This window comes from Sturnira hondurensis, unplaced genomic scaffold (assembly GCF_014824575.4).
Source record: "Sturnira hondurensis isolate 20B ecotype Veracruz unplaced genomic scaffold, ASM1482457v3 Scaffold0023357, whole genome shotgun sequence".
Classification (NCBI taxonomy): domain Eukaryota; kingdom Metazoa; phylum Chordata; class Mammalia; order Chiroptera; family Phyllostomidae; genus Sturnira; species Sturnira hondurensis.
In genome coordinates, this window is record NW_028095988.1 from 10,513,266 (window position 1) to 10,534,771 (window position 21,506).

Here is a 21,506-nt window from a genome sequence, read left to right on the forward strand (position 1 = left end):
TCTTAAAATAAATTAAAAACATGAAAGGAAATACAGTACATTTAAAATCAAGACTGTGACCTTTTCTCTCCACTCCACTCCCTCTCCTCAGCCCTGGGCCCTCTTTAGGAATTGGCGTCAAATCCCACCCAGAAGCCTAAGCACCATTATCCTGTCTAGTGACCCACCTCACTCATCACATAATTATCTTGCGCTCCATCATGCTCGTTGTAATTTTAAAAAATAGAAGCGCCCTTCAGAGGACAAATATTTGCCATAACTAGGAATGTCACAGATTCTACAGCAACATTTATTCCCTGATGTACGGCTGTATGTTAACCAACACAGTTGAATAGTTGCAAGCACCTAAAGCTTTGGGCTAGTGAAATGTAGAACTCACTCTAAAGATGTGGTTTCGCCCTGGCTGGTGTAGCTCAGTGGATTGATCATGGGGTGTGGAGCAAGGGGTCGCCGGTTCGATTCCCGGTCGGGGCGCGTGCCTGGGTTGCAGGCCAGGTCCCCATTAGGGGACACATGAGAGGCAACCACGCACTGATGTTTCTCTCCCAGTCTTTCTCCTTCCCTTCCCCTCTCTCTGAAAATAAATAAATAAAATATTAAAAAGAAAAAAAAAAGATGTGGTTTCTACCTTTAAGAACCTACAAGCCCTGTGGACAGACAGGACACATACATAAGAAAGTAAGTAATAATGTAAGAGGACACAAAAGCAGTACAGGCGATAGGTGCTAAGTACGTTCATGCACATTTGCACACATACACACAGTTACTGTACTTTATTGAATACATCTTTTTTTCCCCTGAATCAAAATATAAATCCCTTAGATGAAGTTCTCTTATTCTTATTTTTGTATCTAAACCTAATGAATGCCTAGCATGCCTGACAGATAGTAGGTACTTCATAAATGTTCTTTAATTAATCATACTCTATGCTCCACACAGTTAAATGCAATTACTTTTTGAGTGAATTAATATTTCAGTATGAATAATAGCAGAGAATGCCATCTCAGTGAACAGTGGTTAGGGGTGGAGACAGGACAGTACTTGCTCCCAGTGTATTTCCGACTGATAAAGGCTGGGAAACGCCAGTGTGGCTGCCATTAAGAGGCTCTGCTAAACTAGCAGGCTCCTCCCAGATTTCAGTTCTTAGTGGGGGACCAGATGGGGAGAATCTAGATTTGTGCTGAATACAGTCTTTTCTTTTCAGAGAATAAAAGCAACAACAAGCAAGCTGTCCCTCTTTTTTTCAGTGACCTTAATGAAAAAAGTGGTGCCAGCATTACCCTCGTCAAATCACACCCCAACTTCCCTTCTGCTCCATATAGAACTCCAACCGTTCTCTGGTCGCCTCACCCCTTAGTCAAGGATGGAAACCTGCCAGCCGTCAGACAGGCACCCTTCTCAAGTCCTGGGTAGGACTCAGCCTCCAAACCTCCCGGGGCAGTAATTAGCTAATTTGAAGAGAAGATTCATCCCTAAAAACTTGGCAGGACCACAAAGAGTAAACTCAAAGTTCACCCTGAATGAAATAAGGAAAGGGAATGGAAGAGAAATCCTGAGTTTTCCCATCCTAGATTTTCTTGGTTCTCCAGGACATAGTACACACTGAAAGATTAATATTTGTCTATTTAGCAAAAAAAACCCTTCAAAGTTCATCACTTCCCCTAGCTTTGGGCAAACTTTAACCATTCTAGACAGATAAGAATTCATCTCTCAAAGAGTTCCTTCAGTAGAGCATGCCATGGCCTTGCAAGGAGGAAGTTCTCCTTCAATTCTAACCTAAGGCACTGCTATTAAAATTGAGATTTATTTCTTTAGAAGACATTTAAGGCAGCAAATTAACATCCTCTGTACCATTATGTCTCAGGTTATTCATGCATGCTAATGTTGGAGAGACCCACAGCTCTACCTCTAATCTTTAGAGACTCAACGACACTTTCACTTCTCCAATGTTAATGTCCAATTATTTTCCTTTTTAATAGATTCCACTTTCCATGACTTCCATTGTGTCTCTTCATGCCTCTCTCGGGTTTCTTTCCATTCTTACGGTGCCCTTTCCTCACCAACCTTTTATTCCTCTTTCCTCTACATTCCCATCCCTAAATCTCCTATTCTAAATGGACAGAAGCCTTGCTTTACCATCCCCTACTTTTCTGACCCCATATTCTTCCCTGTAGGAATGTTTAATTAGCATGTGGGATTTAATTAATTCAGCAGCTAATTAAAAATGGGAGAGGAAGGGTAGAAGAGGAGGAGGGTGGGAGAGCTCGCTCGCCTCAGTGCAGAAGGCACCACAGATGGTTCTGGGTTGGCTGGCACCATGCCACCGCCCTCCAACCCCCCTCCACCCAACAGCACACACGGCGAGGGGGGAGGGGCAAAAGTGAGGGGCATAGACTGGCAGAGCCACTAGACAGACTCATTCAGTCCTGCCGCTGCTTTGTACTGGGGAGAGACAGAAGGAGAGGGCAAACGAGAGAAAGGGAGGGAGAAACATGACAGACACACGCTCAGGAAGAGCAAAGAAGCGGGCGTTGGAGCCGAGTGACTCCTCTCCTCTTCAACACTGGAAGAAGTGAAGAGCATCTTCATCCCAAAAGCAAGCCAACATCTTGGCGTTCCCTGGCTCCTAAGGACCACTGAAAACAAGATGGGAAAAGATAGCCACTGATCCTCTGGAAACAAAGTGATAGCTTACTCTGACCACCAGGGACCCACTCTGCAGCCATTCTTCCCACACCATGCTGCTTCCTCAGCATGAGCAGGAAAGAGCGCCACTGACAACGAAAGATGGGGAGTGGCAGGAGTGGGCGCAGACGGGCGACGGTGAGCAAGGGGACAAGAGGAGACTTAGAGGAAGAGCAATGAAGGGAGTACATGAGAAGGGAAGGGAGCAGTGGGAGAAGGTGAAGGAGAAGAAATAAATAATGGAGAAGGAAGAGAAGAAGTCAGGGGCAGAGCCATGCTTTGTTTGCCAAGATGGATAAAGAGGGCCGGAGTGTCTGTGCAGAGGACTTCCACATACTGACCCCGCCTGGCCTAGGCCAGACGGAAGGGGAATGGCAGCACTGCAGGGAGGGGGCAGGCGCAGATCCTTCTGAGGGTTAACCAAAGTGCCGGAGACAGGGAACATCCTGCAGCACCTTCCTAAATACTGGATATTTCTGCCAAACCAGGAATTTACCAAAAGCAATGGAGAAAAACTTCCAAATGAACAGAAAAGGAGGCTAGGATGACAGGAGGAGGCTGCAGAATCCACTTCCAGGAGCTCCAGCAGGGAGATGGGTGAGGAATGGGATTTTCAGCAGCACCCAGCTGGCGCTGCAAGGGTGTCAGCTGATACTGAGGGAAATACTCCATGAGGGCAGTGATTGATTTGAGGATCTGAGGGACGAGAAAGAGAGGAAAAGCTGGGTTTCAGAAAGTACCCCTTGGTCGGGAAGCATCTAGGAAGCTTTGGAGCTTACAGCCTTGGGAGGGTGTAAAGGAGGGGAAAAAGGAAGGCTGCCATTAGTGATAGATTATATAAGACTGGACTGAACGAAACTGAGGAGGATGTGAAGCCAGATGAAGCTTTTCTGGTGTTAAGTGCCATAGAGCTGAATGCAACGGCAGATAAGGGTCATCATAGCAAAGAGACAGGGTTTTCCTGGCTAGGAATTCTGATTTGATCTCTTTGCCACCTAGGGCTTCCTGTAAGAGCTAGCAGTGAGTGAATCAAACTGAGAGAGAGGAAGTGGAAACTCAGTGGCTTTTTATTCTCCAGAACTCACGTGGGGGCTAAAGCCAAGGCTGGCAGATGAGACAAAGCAGTTCTCAGAGTAAGTTGCTATAGACTCGGTCAGAGTGGAAATATATGAATGCTTTCTGAGTTTATTTTCTAGTCTAGGTTTCAATTAACAATAAAAACGATGAGAACATTTATTAATATAGCCACAATGATGGCTTTACACTAGAAATTCTGTAAGATTTAGGATTACCAGCACTAGTAGGAGGAAATAGGTGGTCCAGAGAGCCTTTGTTAGTTTGAGTCGTCCTAAAGACTGGAGTTAGTTGCAAATGAGCAGAGTCCAGAGTTTCCAGCATCCAGCCCAAGATATTTTTGAGGGGAAAAAGCTTAGGGGAAGGGGTATATTAGTTAGCAGGGAGGTCAAATCGAATCTGAAATGGAAAATAGAAGCCAGGGCTGTGGAAATCCCCTACCTTGGCACTGTCTCGGCAGCTCCGGCAGGCTGGGCTGTATGATACCCAAGGGGAATGCCAACCCCTTTTTGGTGAGCCCGGCACCTCACCTGGCTACACACCCCCTCTCCCACCTCGATGCTCTCCCTCGGCAGCCCTGCCAAGGCTGGCTTAGACACAGAACCTGACCTGCTAGGGGTGAAATGGGAACATTGGTTTCCAGGGGATTGTTAACAAAAAATCTGGATGTCCAAGAAGATATAGGTTCAAATGTCTGCTTTGCTAATGGTTTATCTGTACAGTTTTGGATAAATCACTCCCCTCATAGGGCCTGAGTGGAAATAAAACAAAAATCAACCAACTTTAGCTACAGCACCATAGCACCCAACAAAGAAATAGTTACAACTTCATGTGTAAGTTTATTCTGTAGAAAAGTACTAAAGCTAGAAAGCCCTATCACTTGCAACAAATATTTATTGAGGCTTGTTTTTAAGAGAGGGACCTTAACAAGGACCACTGTCTGTATCACCTGAGTCCATGACCCTAACTAGAGTGGCCTAAATAGGACAAGAGTGGTCTCTAAACAAAGAGGCCACAGGCCCATATGCCTCCCCGATGTACATGCCTTAGGAAGGCAAGAGAGGCAGACGAAAGAGAGGTTTCTACAGGCATCCCCAAGGCTCAGAAAATAAAGTGAAGGGTGTGGTGTTCTAGCCCATTTTTCCCTGTGGCTCCTTCAGGGGCTCTGCTGGGTAGGCCAATTCTGCCTCTCTTCACAGTCTAGAAGTCAGCCTTGGCACACGCATGCTGGGGAGATGGAAGCCAGACATTAAGCGACAGAAAACCTCCTCATACCAGGGAATGAGGAAAGCGGCCACATTGTCCATGTTGCAGATAATTCCAAGGCAAAGACTCAGCACTATTACCCAGGGAGTTACTATGATGCTATTACTAATCCATAAAAGTAAGTCAATAAGAGAAAATTAGCCATCCTAGAAATTGATAACTTTATAGACAACAACACTGCTGAGTTAGCTGAGGGGTCACATTGGTCACGTAATGAGTAATCTCCAGATAAAATTAAGCAAGGGGGGGCCAGAGCTAGGATAATGGTCTGATGAGTTTGAGCTACATTCTGGAAAGACAAAACAATAAAGGGAGCTATGGCTGAGTGGGACAACCATGTAAACTTGGCCGAGATAAAGGATGGAACAGAGTAACAGAAGGAGGAGGCAGGCTACAAGCGCTAAGATCCTGCAGCCAATATTGTGCTCCAAGGTGTCCTGAGAGCCAAGGGCTCCCATCACATGCCCTACCTGCCCTAGCAAGAAACCTTCTGAGGACTTGAGAGATCAGTAGCAGGACATTTCATGAGAAACCACAGAACGGCTTTCAGAGTGTGGTTTTCCTGCGGAGTCTTCGAAATACAGGATAACAAAAGCAGAGCAATCCTTAGCAAGTGAAACCAGAGTTTTTGGATGAAGCCCTTATTATCTCAATTCTCGTGATTCCCTATCTCCCATTTTCCCAGCATGTGGAACGAAATTCAAAAAATTCAGATAACACAGTGTCCCTTGGCAGCTGAACTCTCACTATCCAAATCCAGGAACTGAATAGATTTGAAGAGCAAAGGATTCCTTTACGTCCCCATTTCTACTCACTTCCCTCACGGTGTCTCACCGTGCTCCTAACCTAGCCCTCAACACTGACACCCAAGTTCCCCTCACCCTGTTTCCTTCTAGCCCACTCTCACCTACAGCCCCTTTTCATTAGGAGAGTCACCTGCAAGATGCCAAAGGTAGAAGAGATAAAGAAAAACAGTAGGAAAGAGTGTAGATTTTAGATTAGGCTGTAAGATGGAAATCCTGCAGAGAGAGAGAGAGAGAAAGAAATAAAGACAGAGAAAGCAAGAGAGCTGGAACAGGGGGGAGGGGAAGAAGATGGCACTGCGGAAAAAAGACCGCCACAAAATTAATTTGAGGAAGGGAACAGTAGAGGAGACGCTAGTGGAATAACAATCAGGCAGTAGAGGGCTGGGGAAAGCGGGTGGGCGCGAATGGTGTCGGAGAGGAGGACCCCGCGCGAGGAGCAGCAGCAGCACCACCTATGGGCATGGTGAAGAGTTACAGACAGCAACAAAAGAGGCCCCGGCCTGGGCATGCGAGTCTGGGGTGCAGGTGGGGAGGGAGAAGCCAAGGCTTATGCCCTTCAAACCCCTCAGTTACACGACACACAGGCTAGAAGAAAAAGTCCTATATGGTTCTCCTGGGAGGAGAGGGACTTAACAAGGTGAGGGAGGGAGGACAGAGAACTCCTGGCTTTTTCCATTCCAAAGGGTTTCCCCACTCAGAATTCAGGCAGCAGAGAGGAAAGGGGTATTCAGAAAGGAATATGTGCACCTACTTCTCCCCTCATTAGCTTGAGAAAGGATTTCATCTTTATTTCCAAGTGATTTTCTTTCCCCACTGGAGGTGGGAGTGCAGCTCCCTCCCTGGAGCATGGATGCCCCTCATTCAGCTGCTTCCTCCCAGCATAGCCTTGCAACTCCCAACCATCATTAGAAACCCCCAGGGAGCCACCAAGCTCCTAGAAGGAAAGGGAAGAGTGCCCCCCACCCGTCAAACAGACCTGGGGGTGGGAGGACTAGGGTGGAAAGAATGAGAGAATGTAAACTGCTCTGCAGAAGGGAGGGGAGAAAGAAATGTGATCAGTGGTATTTGTTGTGCTTCCAAGGAGGAAGGATCCTTCACATTTTTAATAATAATAAATACATGAGGACAGATTTGCCAGCATTGCTCTGGCTCCTTGGGAAGTGTGGGGGAGGGGAGCCAATGCAGCTGCAGCACAGTATCTCCCCTCCCCTCCCCCACTACATAGGCTCAGTACTGCAGCAGCCTCCCCCTCCCCCCGCAGTCCTCCCCATCACAGCCCACCCCTTCCATGATCCCTTCACACAGCTCTGCCTCTCCCTCCTCCGCTTCTCCCCCTCTCTCTACTCCCCCCCAACCTTAGACTCAATTCTTTCAGCACTGGTGCTCATTTAATAGTCTTACCCCAACTCTCAGAAGCCCCAGCACCCACACACTACTCCCTCAATCCTGAGGCCCCTCCCTCTTTCCTACCACACCCTTCACAGCTGACAGCAATCTCCCCACTCCAATACCCTCACAGAAGTGATCAGTACATATCAGCATTTCCTGAATTTCAACAAAAAGGATTGCATTCCCCCCATTTTTACCTCAGCCTCCTTTCTCAGAACCTTAAATATAACGGTCATCAAATGTGCTTGTGTTCAGGGGGTGCCAGGGCCTCGGGACTAGGTGACTACTGCCACCTATTGACCCAAATTTGTTCAAGATAGACCTTTAATACACTTCTTACACAGTGATGCTGTTATTTCAAAAGCATCAATAGCTTAAACATGCAAAGGCATGGCTCTTGGGGTTTCTCTGAGACCCTCTGAACAATGAGATCAAAGAAATACAAAAGCAAGACTGGGCAGAGAGCCAGCACAATGATGCCCCTCTCCATGCAGAGGCAGAAAAGGAGGCTGAGCCCAAGGAATGAAAAAGCAACTTTAAGTCTTCTCAAGGGTCTGTAACCAAAGAAGAGTAGGAGACCGTTTTTCCTCAATGACTGTTAAAACCTTGTGCATCACAATATGAGTGATGTTACCAATAGAGCAGAAGGCAGGATTTCACTCATTTCCCTATGTTAAGTTGGTCAAACCATTGGGTAAGTCTACACATGAATCTGGGGTTTATATACCTAATAGATTCCAGGAAGGATGGGGACACTTGGGACTACTGTTTACATTCACTCAAATCCGTACCAATCAGAACTGGAGCCTAGACAGCTAAACTGAGCTCTGCAAAAAGGCAGGACTATACACACAGCTCCATGCATTAGTTTAACTGTGCACTTTCACCAACCCCCAAAAAGGAATGTGCTTGAACTCTCCATGGTGCTGAAAAGGAACATAATCAGGCCGTGCTTTCCTTATTAAGCAAAACATATTTTTCTAATAAGATATCCATGAAGACTACGTGAACTCCTGGCAGACATTTCTCCAAGCCTTCATAAAATCGTAACAAAAGCTTTAGAGGCAAAAACAGGTCTTGGTCAAACCCTCTTCCTTACCCGCCAGATGAAAATACCAAGGCAGAGATGTTAACTTACTCATCCAGAACAAAGCCAAGACTCTTTATCATCATATGAAAAAACTGAACAGGTGCTCATGTGCACTAATGATAAACATTCTCATGAGCACTCGGAAGGAATGATCTGTTGTTAGCACTGCACTGAGGAAATCTGACATTCATGTGGTCTGGACGATCAGAATTGAATTTATGAGCAGGATTGAGAAAGAAGGAAAACAATGGCCATAAAGAAATCCTCAAATCCTAAGTCTCAGGTCCCTTGCTCTACTACAGTGGTCTTCAAACTACATTCTACGGTGTTCTAAAGGTTCCTTGGAGCTTCTCAGAAACCTCAGGGAAAGAGGGCCATGAGAACATGGAGCTGCAGGACCCTTCATTCCAATTTTAACAAAAGCAACCTCCTGTATGCCCATTTTACACGTTGAAAATCCATGTAAAGCTTTATCAACAATGTACTCTAAACATTGATGACTCTGGGGCAAATATTCTCAGATATTATTCAACTTCTTGTTGGAAACCTCTTTCAAATAATGCCTGTCGTCTATGAGGGCAGGGACAGCAAGATGTCCTGGGATTACAAGACTGAATTGAATTAATGTAAGATCCACGAAGGGAGGGAGGAATTTTTGTCTGTTCAGTTTACTGCTACACCAAGAAGCCAAAACAGTGCCTGGAACTTACGGTTTCCTTTTAGGCAAGTCCTGGAATAGAAATGAGCAGCAGGGAGGGGAGAGCTTGAGGTTATAAACTCCCCACCAATATTATTATTTTTTAATTCTGAAGACTTTCATAACTCAGGACACTTGAGGTCCTCCATCCTCCATGTTGCACAAGCACTGGTAGTAATCTTGGCCAAATAACCTGTGTCTCAGTTTCCTCATTAATAATATAGAAATGACATATATTTTGTAAGGATTAAGTGTAAAGCACTTAGCTCAGTATGTAACACAAAGAGCTAAAAATTTTTTTAAAAGGCACCTCCTTTCTCTTGGCAGTTCCTAAAATCCAAAAATTTTTCATAAATTAGAAGCAAACAATAGTCCTAAGCAAATGTAGTGGTCCTAAAGCATTTTTGGAACATTCAGGAAAGCATTTTTTCCTGGCTGCCGTAGCTCAGTGGATTGAGCACGGGCCTGCGAACCAGAGGATCGCGGTTCGATTCCCAGTCAGGGCACATGCCTGGGTTGCAGGCCGGTTCCCTGCAGGCCAACTCCCAGCAGGGGACGCACAAAAGGCAACCATACATTGATGTTTCTCTCCCTCTCTCCTTTCCCTCTAAAGATAAATAAATACATAAAATCTTTTTTTTTTTTTAAAAAGCATTTTTTACTGAACCTCTTGTTCAGTTAGTTCAGCCAGAAAGGCAAAAGAATCTCTAAGTCTGTTCTTGTGCCTCTTCGCTTGGTTTCATTCAAGGACACAGAAGCACGAGGGCCCTGGGTATGTCAGGCTCTCAGAGAACACGGAGCTGCCAGGGACTAAGAGAAGATCCAGAAGTAAAGACATTTTGGTGTCATCCATGAGGAACAGCTTTAGGCTCTTTGGTTTGGAGAGGATCTCAGAGATTGCCTAACACATATATTTTTCAGCTGAGGAAAATTAAAGACCAGAGATGTTAAGTGATTTGCCCAAGATCACAGTTAACAAAAAACATTACGAGGCTGTCTTCTAACAACTTTCTACCAGGATGCTGCTGACTGAAAACAGACGCCCCCCCAATCAAGCAACCAACAGAAATCCAAATTCATAGGAACCACAACCAGCAAGGTTTTAGTGAAGCAATGACCCAAACTATAACCCTTTTCATGACACTACCCAGGAAGGTCAGACTTCAAAATCAGGTGTTCATGAGACCCCAAGGCCTTAAACTCCAATGAATTAACTCCACAGATTCCTCAGCTTCTCTCTTCCCATCCCTTTTCACCTTCTGTATTATCCAAGGCCTGAGGGCTCTCTCACTGACAGGTCATTCTCTGAAGAGAACAGATCTCGGGTACGTAACTCCCACCAGTCTCCAGACTTGGGAAGACATTTCTGTGAGAATTTCACTCTTTTGGTCTTTAAGCTAGGAACTTGCTTTCTGCCTGCTTGCTGGAATTCTTCTGCAAGCTGTTTGTAAAAGAGCTGGCCTTTACTGACTGGTAAACTGAGGCCTTAGTTGAAAGAAGGTCAGAGAGGCTAAAAAACACAAGATCAGACTGACTCTTCACACTCCAGTCTTCTCATTCAACTACTCTCTGCAGATTACCTCTCAATAGGCAAGCTAAGATCAGCCTGTGTTCGTGCTATTTTAGAAAGAAAAAAAAAATGCAGAGAAGTGGTGACAAGAGTTAACTTTCACTGATGAGGGAAGGTTCTAGCTTGCTTTGGATTAGTCAAGCACCAACTGAACTTTTCTGAACCACTAATGCCACCTGGTGGCCAGCAAGATTATAAAACATAAAATCCATGTATTTCAGATTATCTGTATTATAACAAATCATATAGGAATTTGGGACAATGTGAGTTGGAAGAGTTGATTATGCTACCCTAATCTCTCTTTTTTGTTGTTAAATAACCAATTTCTAGTTCCTATTATCCAAGAAAACTATATACAGCCAAACTTGTCCCACTCCTCCCAAAATCTCACCCTTCTTTCCCTTTCATTGACCTAAAACACTCCCCACAAAGCAACTGAGTCACACATGTGCAAAGGACTTCAGTTTGTAAGTACAATCAATTTTATTAATAAAGGTCTTTCCATACATCCAGAACAAACAATTAATAAATTCCAAGGGGCGAAAAACTGCATACAGTGATACTAGAAGTATCCCAGGATAACAAAACAATATATAAACATGTACACCCAAAATCACCGCCGCCTCCGAAAACCTGAAAGGAAGGGAAACCGAGAATGAGGCAAAGGACAGATGGGGAAACTGAAGGGACAGAACAAAAAGACATCTAGAGAGAAGGGCTCATGAGCAGGGGTGGGTCCCCCATGCCCTACTCTGTATCGTCCCAGGACAAAAGACTAGAGGTAGGAAGACACTGAAATGGGATAATGGGTCCCTCAAGTGACACTTTTATAGCTCTACTTAAGGAAGCCTGAAGAGTTATGGGACCTTAGAGAAAGAATCCAAAAATCTCTTTTGTGAATGATGCTGATTTTGAGCTTGGGAAGGAAGAAAAATAAAAGCCCACCTCTAAAGATATTAATGCCCAACGTGGAAGAGATATTATAGTGGCTGGTAAGACCCAGGATGGCAAATCCGAAGCTGACATCCCAATTCACAATCTCCACCCTGCACTTGATCACCTAAGTCCGAGCCATTTACTGACCTTTTTTCTTCCGACCTTTCTTAGGTATCTTCTTCCGCTTCTTAACAGGATTCTGATCCTGGAGACAGATGGAGAAATGAAGGAATAGCAGTGCACTTGCATGCTAGTATCCCTTCCCAAGTTCCCATGGTAAGAAGACCAATGTACTTTTGGCTAAAAGCATGGAGGTCACCCCCCATCACTGTATCACAACCTCACCTCATCAAGATGAGGGGTTCCTCCTGTCAAAGCACTGATGTCACTGAAGTGCGTGAGAGAATGAAGTTGTGAGCTCATGACACTTGCTCGTTTTCTCCGTCCTTTCTCTCGCTTACTGACACTTAAACGCACCATCATGCTCTCCTCATAGTTAATCCTGCCAAAGAAAGAGACACTTTCTAGCATGCTCAGTCCATAAGACACAAAGCTGCAGCCCAGAACCTGGGCCCAGACATTTACTCATCCCTTATTCAGACAGTTCTCAATAAATTTCACAGCACAGCAATATAGTATCTAGTAAGGACATACCCAAAGCTTACTACTGAGCTTCCTCAAGGAAATGTCCTTTGTGCTAGAACTTCCTCCTCCCCAAGGTGACAGCCCGACCATAGAAATATTTGACCTATTATGTCAGAAAATTCTTGTATTTCAGACCCATAAACAGCATTAGCTACATGGGCCCTTTCACTCAAACCTGTCAACTGGGCAAAGTCAATGAGTTTGTATTCAAGTTATAATCACTTTTCTACTCTTTCTTGAACTTATCTAGCACTCTCGATGCTATTATAAAAAACCTGCTTTTATTGCCTTCAGAACAAAAGTTAGAGCTGTGAAAATGAGATACAGAATGTTAAAGCCCTACGAGGTGGAACACTACGTATTTCTCTTCACATAGCATTTGCTTGGCCTAAACAGTTGGGGTCAAGGGTAGATTTTTTTCCCCTAGTTCTTACTCTGTACTTCAAACCCCTAATTCTTAGAAACTGCTCTCCCAAGCATTCCACTCCATTTCCTATATAATGTGGGCTCTCTTGGTACCAGACTCAATCATATTCATCCAAAGCACAAGCACAGGTCTTTACAGCCTAGAAAACAATGTCTAATTGCAAGGACTCAGACCTGTGTTGATCCTCCTGACTCTGGCGAGTAACATGAGGATGCCGGGCATCACGGATTTCCTCTGGGGCATCTGAGTACTGCTCCTTAAGTTCACGAATGACAGAGCTGCTCAATGCTCGCCTCTTGGCTCGTTCTAGATGCTTCTTTTCCCGCTCAGCCTCCGTTTCATCTATGTGATAAGAATTGGCAAGGGTTATCCCAGAATAGAGAAAAGGCGAAGAGAAACACAATTCACAGAGTGGGTAGTAGCCACAGTTTATACCATAATGTACTGGAACCAAGCGTGGTGGAACGTATTTCTTAACTGCTCCATTTGCAGATTTCTTCCCTGAAGCCCCAGACTGGCCTTTCTCTGCTTCATCTTCCTCATCCTCAGAGCTCAACTACAAAAAGAATATAATGTCCACAAACTTAGGAAGTATTAGTTGGATGGGTGATCAGAAACTCCAAGGCTGGTGTAACCTGGGGAGGCGGACATATAAACAAAAAGGAGGAGGGGGATTCTCATACTCAACACTCTAAGGCTGGGATCAACAGTAATAAGGGAATCCCAGGAGCAGCAGGATGACCACAGGCTCATTCAGGCTTGGATTACTCAGGAAAGTCAGGGCAACGTGACCCCTTACCTTGCTCATCATACTGTTGGGGTGAGGCTTAAAACGGAGTGGGTCATTCTCATCTGAAACATTAAAAAAACAAAATTTTTTACAAGATTTGGGACTTCATGGCAGACCCAACATAACCTTACAGCTTCCCCCACTTACTGAGGCTGCCTGTCACCGCAGTCTTGACCAGTTTGTCAATTTGATACTTCAGTTTTTGGTCCAAGGGTCGAAGTTTTTCCAAAACCTGTAACGTGGTTAAAAGGATCACACTCCCTTCCCAAAGTTAAGCATATACCAGAGTCCCTATATTAAGTTGCCAAATAAAGCACTTAAAATATGCACAAACTAGAACAAATGAAGAGAAAAAATACTATTTTTCATTTGGTTTTCTCACTTAAACATAGTATGCACTTAAATGACAGCTATCGTGTGCTAGTCCTGGGGTTTGGGATTTGGGAACCTAGAACTCTAAGATGCCAAATACTTCACACCGTACGAATCTCCACCAGTCTCAGAACCGCAGCATGTCCCTGAAGAGACCCTCCTGAGGCTTTGTCCAGGATAAGATGGCTCAGATCCATCAGGTACATGAGCAGCAGCTGGTCTTTCACTTCTAAGAGGCTGAGACCCTGAGTTGAATAAAACAGTAAAAGATGCAAAGTCGGTTTTAGCCAGAGAATCGGGGGGAGAGCCTAGGACAAAGAGGGTAATTTTTTCCAAGTTCAAGTATTTCCCAATCAATTCATATAAGGTATCTAGAGAAGTGTTCAGGCAGTGGCTGTACCTAAAATGGCCACAGAGAAATTATACTAACATGAGAGAAGCAAACCTCAGAGCACTCCTGAAACAATGAGCACAAGAAAATCAATACAGCATCCCCCCGCCAAATGACCGTTGACAGATTTCTCAACCTCAGAGCTATTAACATTTGGGGAAACAGATTTGTGGAGCGCTGTCCAGACACTAGAGGATGTTCAGCAGTATCGTCGGCCTCTCTTCACCGAAGCCCCTCAAGTTGTGACAATCAAAAATGTCTTCAGAGTCCCAGTGTGACCTGTACCAGCCACAGAAGCCACTGGGACAAAAGCCACTTTGGGTTTTTCCATATAGTCCAACTGTTCGATTACTGAACACATAGGAAATACCTGTTAATATTCTTCACGGCTCATGTAAATGTTACACTAAATGCCAAATATAGAAAGATGAGAAGGCAAAACTCAGATCATGATACTTCACGGGACAGAAATGATCCAGAGTTTTTTCACAGTAAAGACCGTAAGACCTCACTGCCTTCCATTTACCTGCCTTTCCCTTTTCTGGGAAAAATTCTGCCTCGACTCAGAATCTGTGATTACAGTACTGCCCCATCCCCAGTAGTTAACAGATGTCAATACTGACAATTCCTAGGAATGAGCCTTCCCAGTGCTTTGAGATCACACTACCCAATCAAAAGGTTTATTATCAATGCATCCTTCAGATTGATTTATGACCAAAAGAAAGAATCATGGAGGAAAAAAGGTTTTATGAAAAGGAACCTCACAGGGTGATCTGATCAAAAATTCCTAACTGGGTGTGTCATGATGGGTGGTCACAACCTAGGCCTGTAACTTTTTTAGTGAAAGGTTTTAAGGCAGCCCTGCCCACTGTTCTTGTGCATTAAGGTTAACACACCTTTGAAATGTGAGAAGTGGGACATTAACCCTCAAGACAGCACATAATGTTTTAACTATCTTATAAAACAATCCCTGCCTCACTTTCTCCAATCTTCCTTATATCCCCTCCTTAATTACAAATGCATAGACAGAACTGCAAAACCGTTATTCTTGAGAGCATTTGAGATCTTATTCCATAGCTTATGTCATTAGTTTGGCTGAAATAAATTCTTATAAAAAAATTTTAAATGTCTCCATATACTGCTGAATTCTAAGCTAATTTAATCAAAATAATTATTGATTTTATCCTCATACAATGGAATTATATGATATAGGTAAAAACAATGACTTATACATACTGACATAATGCCTATTGTACTAACTTAATTCCATGTCAACACACTCTCTACATTATGCAGAAAGTGTGTACAATAGCGTTTCAACTAAAGATGGGGGGTATGATGTACACACATTTTATATGTATGGAAATATGTCCAGAAAATAAAACCCAATTAACAACTGCTATCTCTGGAAATCAAAATGAGAAAAAGGAATAAATGAAGAGCTTGTACTGTGAAGCTGTTTCTCCATCAAACATGTATTACTTTTACAATCAAAGAAATTTCTAAATAACGTATGCTAGTGGTTATCTCAGAACAGTGATTATATTGGTTTTTAATTTTCGTGTTTTTACATATCTTCCAAACTTCCTAAAATTAAAAAAAAAACCTTGCTAAAACTAAGTTTATTATATCTACAGGCATAAAATTAAGCAAATATTATATAAGTTTATTCTTTTAAGTAAAAGAAAATAATATGTATGAGCAGTGACAAGATATATATATATAGATATATATATATATATCTATATATATATATAGATATATATATATATATATATAAGGATTCGCTGTTGCACAAAATGAAACTAAGAAAGTCCATAGACCTGGGAACACCCATGTCAGGCAGGCCGAATACTCTGCCCAAAATTATACAGTAGTAAGAGTAGAGCTGGAATTCAAACTCAGTCTTATACCTTAGGTATCAAACTCTAATACCTAAGCCTCAGATATCTTTAAACCAATAAGATGAGCTCTTAAGATCAGTATTAGTGTAGAACAGGAAGATAAGCAAAGGAATTAAAAACAGACAAGTTAAGTTCTGACTAAGGTGTTTAGTCACATATTGGGTAAGTTACTTAACCTTCTAAAATCAGTCTCCCCATCTGTATTATGAACAGTATTTCCTACCCATGTCAAAGAGTAATTATGAGGCCCAAACTAAGATAATATGAAAGCACTGTATAACCTACAAAACACCTAGTAAAAGCCAGCAAGTATCTGTTCAATGAAGAAACAAATATATAATAAACTAAGACACATGCTGGCAGCCTCTCTCAAAAAGACATTATAATGGAGCAAAGCATAGTACCTAGAATAAAGACAGCCAAGAATTTGAGAAGTAGGCTCTTCTGAAATGCTCAGGCACTGTCAAGTACAAACTGGGTTATAAGCTCATGAGAGAAACGCAAAGGAAGAAAAATCAAGGACTGGCAAAAAAAAAATCAGAAAATATGAAAATAGACAGGAACAAAGTTTAATGATGAGAAAGGCAAAGAATATATTAAAAATGCTATTAGCTCTCTTTCTAAAGCATAAATCCCATGATTAAAAACCCTTCAATGATTCTTATTATCCCAATGTCATGATTTTCATACTTGTGTTGAACTATGGAATGTTTTGCTTATGGAATGTTTTGCTTACATAACATCTTAGGACAAAGCTCAATATATAAAACAGATTAATACCAGATTTTCCAGTTCAAGCAAGTAGGAGAGATCTAAAACCCTGCCTGTTCTGACTATATTCAATGATCCTTGAGAAGGTTCTACAAAACCTTAATTTATAAACTCTACATTTCAATTTTACGATGCACATTGTTGTCATATTTTCACATCTTTGAAGTCAGGATGCATCTTTTAATCACTGGTATCTTAGCATTATGTCACAGATTAATAGGCAGCATTTTTTCTTAGTACTGTATGTAGAAAGTGAATGGTATGTCCTCAGTTAAGATCATCTCACATTGGATAAAATACAACAGTTAACTACTCAGTTGACAAGACTTTTCAGACTTTCCCAGTCTTATTTCCTACCCCTAACACACATGCGCACACACATACAATGTAGATCCAACCACACTGAAGGACTTACCTCCTTTCCCAGAACATTACCATGCTTTCAGGCCTCTGTGCCTTCACATATCTGTTTCCTTCTGTACCTCTGATGCCTATTTATTCCACACAATCCTGTTACCTCTTCTGAGAAGTCTTCCCTGACTTCCTCTGCTTCTTTGACAATTATTTAATCTCTCTCCTTGGCTTGTACAGTACAGTGACATGGATGCTACTGCTTATACCCACTTCGTTGATCTATCTTACTCACTAGATTTCAGCGCAAAAACTGGATTTTCTTCATCTTTAAAACTTCAACACTTAGGACATACAGACACTCAATAAACCAATCATGAAAGAGCTGTTGAGAACATAAAGTCAGGGGATGCTTACTCTTTATCTAAGTCTTACCTTCTCTGTAGGATAAGCTCTAGCTTGGACTTTTTTTGTCAGAGCCTGAATGTGTGCAGTCACAGCCATTACCTGAAATTAGTCCAAATAAAACAGCTGACTAGAATACATCATGATCTCTGTGGGCTGTGAAGAACAAAAGCTAAACAATGCCACCTAAAAATTATCCTAAACGTCGTCCAACATACAGCTCTATCTTCTTTTCAGTTCTGGGAAATAATAGGAGAGATGGTTTCCAACACTTCTTCAAAAGGTAGAAAAGACTTCCATCTATCCTTAAAGCTAAAGAAACCACCTTAGCAAACCCATAGGGAAACAATGGGGACTGGGTCAGTGGTGATGGGTTGTAACTCCATCTGTACTGGTTGCACTTGCAATGCATAGAACTATATAAATGTCAATTAGCTGGGCTTGCAAAGGGCAAATCACATAACCTTTTCTAGCGTCGGATTCCTTAGCTTTAAGTATAAAGAAAACTGATTCAGATATAATTTCTTTCTTGAGTCTTCTGCATGCCTTTGAATGCAAAAATCAATTACTTTTCATTGTAACCTGAAAAGGTCTTCATCAAATCATTTTGCTTTTAATGGTATCGGGTAGCACTCAAATATATGCCCCCAAATCACCAAAATTTGGAGGTCTGGCACACAAAATCAAACCGTGATTAATCTATTCCAAAGAGGTGACACTACTCACCTGCTCCTGGAGGTTTTTGAAAAGCGCCACGGAACTTGACAGGTCTGACTCCAGCACTTCCTACAGGTGGGAGAGTAAAGAAAAAACATTCCTTCTTTAAGATTATGAGGTGGAAAAGCCCCCTGTTTCCTTCAGACACCCTGACTTCCGGCCTTCCCGCTCAGTCAGATTCACAAAGCATCCTCGCCTCCTAGCGGGCCAGCCCCTCAAAGGATACTGAAGAGTAGCGGTAACTCCAGCCCCGTCTCCCTACTGCTGCTTTTCCCCGCGCTGTGCCAAGAAGGTTCACGCCAATAACTTGCCTAAGACACTTAGGGTAAAGAAACCGTTCACGATAGCAACTCGAGAAAGATAACATACCGCGCTCACCGGCGCCGCCATCTTCACAAAGACCGCCTCTTCCGGAGTCGTACTTCTGGGCCCAGAGAACTTTGAACAACCAGGAGCTTCGAACCTAAGCCAATAGGAATAGAGGATCTCTCACTTCCGCTCGAACAGGATGTACAAGAAGAGGGACCAGGTTCAGCCAATGGAATAGAAGAACTGGTTAAATCCGTCAGATTTAGGCAGAGACCTAAATGACGTAAAGATTCTCTGGGAAAGAAACATGTGATTAGTAAATTCAGTAGAATGATTGAAGCTGAACCAATAAAAACTGGGAGAATGATTGATTGACATTTACCGAGGCCCAATGGAGAAAAGGAGGTAGCAGAGGTAACTGAGAGAGTATTGGCTCCTGGATGCCGCATACCCAGAGTCTTTTCACGATGCTTCCCATGCGAGGCCTGAACCCGCCTGTAGGTGGCAGGCCTCCGCGTAACTTTAAGAAAGTAGCCACGTTGTGCAGCTGCCCTCGGGGGCTGATGCTCCACCTCTGGCCGCGGGAGATTGCTCATAGACGCCAAGGCCCTTTGATGCAGTTTTGTGACCGTAGTTCTGTGTGACCACAGAGAAGTCAGTCAGTGAGCTTCGTTTATCTGCAAATAAGAGAATTGGGCCAGAGACGCCTAGGGTTTAGACACAGAAAACCAGGACCCTCGCCCTCATTGAGCACACAGAGGGGCGCTACGGCGGGGAAAACCTCAGATGCTGCCCCAACACTCCGCACTTCTACTAGTTTGGAGACATGAAAGCGTGTACATTTTACAAAAAAAGGAAGCTGTTTCAGATTTACGTGATTTGTCCCTGGTCATACAGGTTGGCAGCAGAACTTGGTATAAACCCAGCCTGTGCATATTTCATTATGCCCTTTTTCAAACTTTCTCAATGCTCTCGAATGTGGCAATCCACTCCTGCTTCTCACAAGTAAAGTAAGTTGAATGGGTGTTAATTGTTCCCCTCGTCTGCCTTAGGAAAAAAAGCACTGCAAGGGCAAATGATGGTCTTGAATTCACCTCGCATTTGCACAGTGGACCTAGGACCAGAAATCAGCTCTTCTGATTTGGAGCGGCCTTCTGGGTTAGGGAACGACTAACCTCCATTATCTCAGTAGCCAGGATGGGAAAATCCTTGGTTTCTAAATCTTTTGCTGGATTTAGGAAGAAGAAGGAAGGGGTATCCAATCCACATGCCTATGCTTCTAACATTTGCTGCCTCAGCCCAGCATGCAGGCTCAGGGTGCTTTAACAGTTAAATCATTTTTGCACCATTTGTCAGGATTTGTATGAGGAAAAGTTTCCATTTCAACATAAATTCTCTAATAAGGTCACAAATAGTCTTTTCCTTTCCTTGAAACTTGAAATTTAGTTTGTTTGTATCCATTATATCAATGACAAAACTATACTGCCTTGTTTTGCTTTTGATCATTAAACACTTGCCAGCTATTTTGTTACAAGAAAATCTTGTAGTAACAATACAATAAGTCTTTGTAAAACTCCTCTAGGATCAATCAACAAATGTTGGCGAAGAAAACAAGATCGTAAACTGGCAGTCATTCCTAACATTTGCACATATTGGGTTGGCCAAAAAGTCTGTATGGTTTTTCCATAAAATAAAAGACACATTTTTCATTTTCACCAATAACTCTATTGATTTGGATATTTAGAGTATGTTGGTTATCTCTGCATGGTATAACATTGATTGTTCTCAATTAATGTCTCAATTTGATCACTATCAACTTCAACTGATCTGCCTGACCAACCATGGAGGGAGCATTTGTTCAGCGAGAGAAATCATCTCCAGCACGAAACTTCACAAACCACTTTTTTTTTATTTTTAAATTTTAGAGATGGGGAAAGGAGGGAAGAGAGAGAGAGAAACACCCCGACTGAGGACCAAACCCTCACCCCTGGTATGTACCCTGATTGGGAATCAAACTCACAACCTTTCAGTTTGCAGGATCATGCCCAACCGACTGAGCCACACCAGCCTGGGCTCACAAACCACTTTTGATACATTCAATCAGCTGCAGCCCCTTCTCTATACACTACATAAATCTTTTTTGTGTTTCACTTGCGTTTTTACCTTCTTGAAATAATAAAGCATCATATGCTGAAAATGTCACTTATTTTCTTCTATCCCCACTATTTAAATGACTACACAAAAATTCACCAATTTGGTAAGTTTTTTTTCAGTGCATGCTGATATGACAGCTGTCACAATATAATCTGACAAAATTGTTTTGAATCAAGTTAAAGACAACTAAGTGCTATTCGAGCTGCCTTATGGGGAAAAAAAACAAATGAACTTTTTGGCCAACCCAATACATACTGAGTAAGTTTTTTAACAGCTTTATTGAAATTTAATACACACACCATATAATTCACCCATTTAAAGCATATAATTCAATAATTTTAGTATATTCACTGAGAATTTTAGTATATTCACTGAGTTGTACAAATATCACAATTTTTAGAACAGTTTTATTATTCCCTAAAAGAATGTGCCCGACAGCAGTTACCCACCCCTCGCCACTTATCCCTATGCAACCACTAATCATTGTGGTCCTATAGATTTGCTTATTCCGGGCATTTCATTAAAATGGAATCATACAATATGTGGCCTTTTGTGACTGGCACTTTCACTTAGCATAACGTGGTTTTTTTTTTCCAAAAAATTTAAAAGGTTTTATTTATTTATTTTTAGAAAAAAGGGAAAGGAAGGAGAAAAAGAGGGAGAGAAACATGTGCAAGATCAATCAGATGCCTCACACACACACCAAACTGGTGACTTGGCCCAAAACACAGGCATGTGCCCTGACCAAGAATCGAAC

At 42.7% G+C, this 21,506-nt stretch overlaps 1 protein-coding gene across 1 annotated transcript; it reads right to left on the bottom strand.

Moving 5' to 3' along the window:
- Nucleotides 1–11,036: 11,036 nt before the first annotated feature.
- On the bottom strand, nt 11,037–18,710 carry NGDN (neuroguidin). Its single transcript, XM_037037567.1, has 11 exons — nt 18,656–18,710; nt 18,296–18,355; nt 17,600–17,671; nt 13,855–13,992; nt 13,523–13,607; nt 13,385–13,437; nt 13,021–13,141; nt 12,759–12,927; nt 11,859–12,015; nt 11,661–11,718; nt 11,037–11,210 (listed from the first exon to the last, which is right to left on the bottom strand). Exons 1-11 carry the CDS (start codon nt 18,674–18,676, stop codon nt 11,191–11,193), a joined length of 954 nt encoding a protein of 317 aa, XP_036893462.1. The 5' UTR covers nt 18,677–18,710; the 3' UTR covers nt 11,037–11,190.
- Between the last annotated feature and the right edge of the window lie 2,796 nt (nt 18,711–21,506).

Excerpts from the sequence above, each read along its gene's own strand:
- NGDN (XM_037037567.1), bottom strand. The coding sequence starts at position 18,676 with ATGGCGGCGCCGGTGAGCGCG. Across the intron at positions 13,993-17,599 it reads GAGCTTATCCTACAGAGAAG|GGTCTCAGCCTCTTAGAAGT; the intron begins GTAAGACTTAGA and ends TATTCAACTCAG. Across the intron at positions 13,608-13,854 it reads GACTGGTGGAGATTCGTACG|GTTTTGGAAAAACTTCGACC; the intron begins GTGTGAAGTATT and ends ACCACGTTACAG.